We start from the raw sequence: 5,182 nt of genomic DNA, 5'->3' as shown, positions 1-5,182 counted from the left end.
GCAAGAACACAGTCCTGAATAAAAGAGACATTCATTCATTCTCAGTGTACCAATTCTATATTAAATTTGTATTTTTCTCGAAGATAAGGAAACTCTAAACTGGGATTTTAGTGACTGTGGTAAATCATTTTATTTTACTATAGTGCAAATGCATTTGCAGTAATGTAGCAATATAAAAATTTTATTGCCCTTCCACAATCATTTTCCACTTAAAAACAAGAACACCGGGCCGCCAATCCCGGAGTTGCGTCTTTTCTGTGCGCCGGAAACAAAAGTTCCTGCACCGGTGCGTGATGACAGCGCCCAGCACCGGCAGGCTCCATCGAAGTTAGACCCACCGAGGTGGCGTCGGACGGCGGGGGCGACAGCCCTTTGGTTGCCCCCAGTGACAATGGCGGTGTTTCACGACGAGGTGGAGATCGAGGACTTTCAGTATGACGAGGACTCGGAGACTTATTTCTACCCCTGCCCGTGTGGGGATAACTTCGCCATCACCAAGGAAGATTTGGAGAATGGAGAAGACGTGGCAACGTGTCCTAGCTGCTCTCTCATTATAAAAGTGATTTATGACAAAGATCAATTTATGTGTGGAGAAACAATACCAGCACCTTCCACCAACAAGGAATTAGTTAAATGCTGAAGAAGGCTTTAAGAATCCAAATCTGGAACAGTTGAGAATGAGCCAAGATGGAAAAATCAAATGCAAAGTTATAGACCTCTTCACAAGGACAACCTTCTTGTGGTTTTTTGCTCTGTTACAGAGTATGGATTCTTTCCAACAACTGCGACGTTCACCTTCAATTAAGAAGCAATCCACAACATGACATACCTGGATTTCACACATAAAACTTTGAATTGCAAGTGTTCTTAATTTTCCATCTAAATTTTTTAAAAGATAGTTTCAAATCAGTGCATTTTTTCCCTCAGTTACATTATTTTCGTATCTTAAATCTAACTACGTCAGTATCTGATGACAGAATCATCTACCTCAAAGTTATTAGTGTTCCTTTACAAAAATGGGATTGTATTTTTTACTTGGTTGTTAAGATTAATACTAGCCCTTCCTTTGAAATTTGACATAAATTTTGCTAAGAAAATTTGCTAGCTAAAATTTGCTAATCTCCTCAGTCTTGTCATTGTTAGGATGTTCATATTCTGTTAAGCATGCCTTTTCTGTTACGTTTCATGCATAGAGTGCTGGTTATGGTGTTAAAGAGAAAATACAGTGAGGTCATAATTTCTCCAGAGCTAAAAGTTAGTGAATAAGAAAGAAAAGTAAAAAGTGAAATGGTAAATGGTCAAAGAATAGCGAGTTTCCTTTTCAGTATTCTGTATGTTCCTGGAGAATCAGGATAAGATAAAAAGACAAGCAGCCAAGAGAAGCAAAATTGGTAACAGAATGAGAGGAGCCAAACATGTCAACTTAGCAAATGAGATGCTTAAATGATTTTGCAAGATCAAAGCAAATAACATTTCTATATCCGGGTTTTGTTTGTTTCCTTTTAGAAAAGGCTAATGAAATCATACTCCAGATGGGGGTTAATGTCCAGTCTTGATGGCTGGAGGCAATGCTTTCAGCATGATTACCATATCATGCCACTACTCTTAAAAGATGAAGCCTCTACAGTGGCTTCTGTTTGCTGAAGGTGAGCTTGAAAACTGGAGGTCTTTTCTGAATAAATATGCCCATGGGGACACATCTAATGTGCCATCACCTGCAACCAAACCAGATATGCACTGTTTCTGAGATGTTTGCCCTGGAGAAAAATAAATATATAAAGATAGACCTTTAGTTTTCCTTTGCTGCAGTTCTGAGAAGTAGCACAAAATTAGAATCACTTATATGGAAATTCAGAATTTTCCTTTATATATGCAACTTTCCTGCATATATATAAAGTTGAAAAATTGAACTGATATCTAGCAGGTTGTTTGGGAAATTGCTCCTAAAAGAAAACTGACTTGCTAGAATTTAAATATTCTGTTACTGATTGATAAAATGTGCTACACACACTTGCTGGGGGTTTAAATTAAAACAATTGTATAGCCTTTTGCCTGCTTGCAGTGTGGCTACGTGTAGCCATTAGGCTGAGACTTAATAAATCACCAGGGTATGTCATGTGAAGCATTACATGGCATATTCTTGATGTGCTAAGAAATCTCATTGCCATGTGGGATACTGACACCCCTGAAGTAAACCACAACTGCTTTGCAAAAGTTCGTCTCAGAAGCAGTGACTGTTCAAATGAACAGAGCAGGATTCGTGATAACTCTGACTAAAATGAGCTGCCCTAAACTCAAATGTTGATGGTTTTATAGATATTGATACCATGTTAACTACCTCTGCTAATGTTGAATCTCAAACAATAACAGACACCCTTGACATAGGTCTGTTATGAGCACAGAGGAATGGGAAGAAAAGTTGCCAAAGCTGAAACATCCCAGGAGAAAAGAAACATAAACAGCCCTGGCAATCAGTGATCCATGATATTGCAATAGTCAGAATGACTAAATATGTTTGTGAACTACAAAAGAACCGTCAGAATTCAGTCCAATGTTAAACAAAGAAAAACCAGAGGCGTTTTAGATACGACTAGAGTTCTATGTGATAAATGTGCCTTATTTGGCCCAACAGACATTTCTGGAGCCTTTCTAAGAATCAATTTGTAGTCCAGGCTTTCCCTCTCATTAGCTTTTGTAATCCTTGACAATGCCTGTGGATCCCTTATCTGTACAGTTAGGTGATTGGATCAGATGGTTTCTGAACCATCAGTTCTACAGTGTCAGGTTTAGTGGCTTGCAGGAACTGAAATGGCATTTGAAACCTTTATAAACTCAACTATCTAAATCATGAATTACAGAGAAAGAGACTCTATTCTTCAAAAAGTTGATGTTACCACACTTTTGAATTTGAAAATTATGAAGACAGCTGTTTAAGTGGTTCTACATACACTCCAGAAAGAAACATTTTCTTTGGAAAGCACCATTTTCTTTGGAAAGCACCCAACATTTTTTGATAACTGTATATATTAATTTATTACCAGGATAAACTATTGGTAGCTAAATAAAGTCAGATAATTCAAAAAAAAAAAAAAAAAAAAAAAAAAAAAAAAAAAAAAAAAAACAAGAACACCAAGAAATAGAGAATTGAATTGAGGAGCAAAGTAAAAGCAATAATTTTCTGTATTGTTGTTTATAAAGTTTATAAACTTTAGTTTATAAAGTCCTCTCTTGTACATTCCCTTACTTAATTTTCTTCTTGGTGAGGTAAAAAAGAAAATAACCTTTTAGCCCAATGTGAACCAGACCTTCACTAATCCCCCAGATTGTTTCATATTTGGTCCCTATTTTGATTTAAATCCCCTGTACATTTCCAATTCAAACCTCCTATTACACTTTTTACTACTTCAGAAGTTTTTATTTTATTAATATTAAAGTGCTTTAATATAGACATTTATTCTGCCAATATATTTTTCTTGAATTAGATAGCAATAAGCTGTATGCATACATGAGTAACCATTTCCCATTTGTTTTGTTCTGTTGAAAAAAAACTTCTGACTGTTTAGAAGACAGCTAAGAACAAATTTGCAAGAATGAAAAATCATATTTAGATTTACATCCTATAAACACAATGTTGAAATACATTTTCAATTATCAAAATGTTTTCTTAAGTGAATATGCTCCCAACATATTTTTTTTCAACTTAAGTTCTTCTCTCATCATAAAAAAAAAAAAAATAACAGTAATCAGATAAGCTTTATTTTCCTTGGGAAAAAAAAATCAGCAATTCTGGTTTCTTCCTTATACATCCTGCCAAAGAAGTCAAGCCAACATAAATTAACTGATTATATACACATAGTGATATAGTATTTGCATTATAAAATATATATGTGGAGTCCTCTGGAACAACTAATAAACAACCAGGAACAACTAGTAGCTAGTTGGAATAACTGCTCAGAGATAGCTGTGACCGTCCACACATCATACACCAAACTGGATTGGGAGGAATGCCTGAGATTGCAGCATAGAATCTGAAAGTAAAAGCTGCAGAACAGCACTGAGAGACCCCTCCCCCATGGCAGGTTAAGCTGCAAAACCTCATTGTGGTAGAAAGCAGCACTCTCCGAGTGAGAGAATGTAGCTCAGCTGAGCTCCAACTGGGGTTATAATTTATAAATGTGAATGGCTGAATACAAGCTACAAACCCCCAACAAGCAGAGGCTTTTAGTGATGACTGACCTTAAATAACCAGAAGACTCATCTGTCCCGGGAGGGGAGCCCAGAAGACCGGGTATTACTTCTGGCTGACGAGTGAAACTGGGAGGACATGTATGGGCTCCAAAAGGGGGCTTTCTGTCCCTTTTTCTCTCTCTCAACCTGAGAGTACCGAGGAGAAATCCTCAGCCATTTTCAATTGGCAGCATTCTGACCCAGACAGGGGTGGAGATAACAGAGTCAGAGAGACAATTCAAATGCAGATGATAACTCCCTAGGGGGTGTATCTTCCCTAAGAGTAAGGAGGTGGGGCCCAGCTTTCCCTTCAGAACCAGACCACAGAGCCTGGGGGAAAATAGCCAAAACAGAAACTGAAGGGGCCACACCTCCTTACACCAGTTGGAAGCAACAGGTTAACAGGTGCCACATGCTGGGCAGCTTAGGAAACCCATAGTGAATAGAGACCTCACAGGAAAGTCTGTTATTTTTCTAAGATACACCATGAATAAAACCCCATTCTGAGACCTGAACTCATGCTGGTCTTGGAAAATCTGATTGGGGTAATCAAGGAAATCAGTGCCTAGACAACAGAAAATTACAATCTACACTAGGAGAAACAAAGATATGGCCCAGTCAAAGGAACAAGCATACACCTCAATCAAGATGCAGTTGAGATATTGTTTCACTTTAATGAAACAATCTATTAACGACTTTCAAAGAAATATGTTAAATCAAATAAAAAACCAAATCAATGAGTTTTAGGGAAGATATAACAAAAGAGATGAAGGCTATAAAGAAAACACTGGGTGAAGATAAGGTAGGAAGCAAACGTTTGAAAAAACAGCTGGCAGAATCTTTGGAAATGAAAGGCACAACACAAGAGATGAAAAACACGATGGAGATGTACAACAGCAGATATTGAGAGGCAGAAGAAAACACTCAGGAACTGGAGAACAAGACACCTGAAATC

The 5,182-nt window shown here is 37.5% G+C and overlaps 1 protein-coding gene across 1 annotated transcript; it reads left to right on the top strand.

The window, feature by feature from the left end:
• Positions 1-269: 269 nt before the first annotated feature.
• LOC119544233 (DPH3 homolog) lies at positions 270-3,047 on the top strand. The gene has a single exon (XM_037849527.1). The coding sequence runs from the start codon at positions 392-394 to the stop codon at positions 638-640; it is 249 nt and encodes an 82-aa protein (XP_037705455.1). The 5' UTR covers positions 270-391; the 3' UTR covers positions 641-3,047.
• The last annotated feature ends 2,135 nt before the right edge of the window (positions 3,048-5,182 follow it).

Source organism: Choloepus didactylus, chromosome 9 (genome assembly GCF_015220235.1).
Source record: "Choloepus didactylus isolate mChoDid1 chromosome 9, mChoDid1.pri, whole genome shotgun sequence".
Lineage (NCBI taxonomy): Eukaryota > Metazoa > Chordata > Mammalia > Pilosa > Megalonychidae > Choloepus > Choloepus didactylus.
Note: the sequence above shows the minus strand (reverse complement) of the source record. Positions and strands in the feature narration are given on the sequence as shown.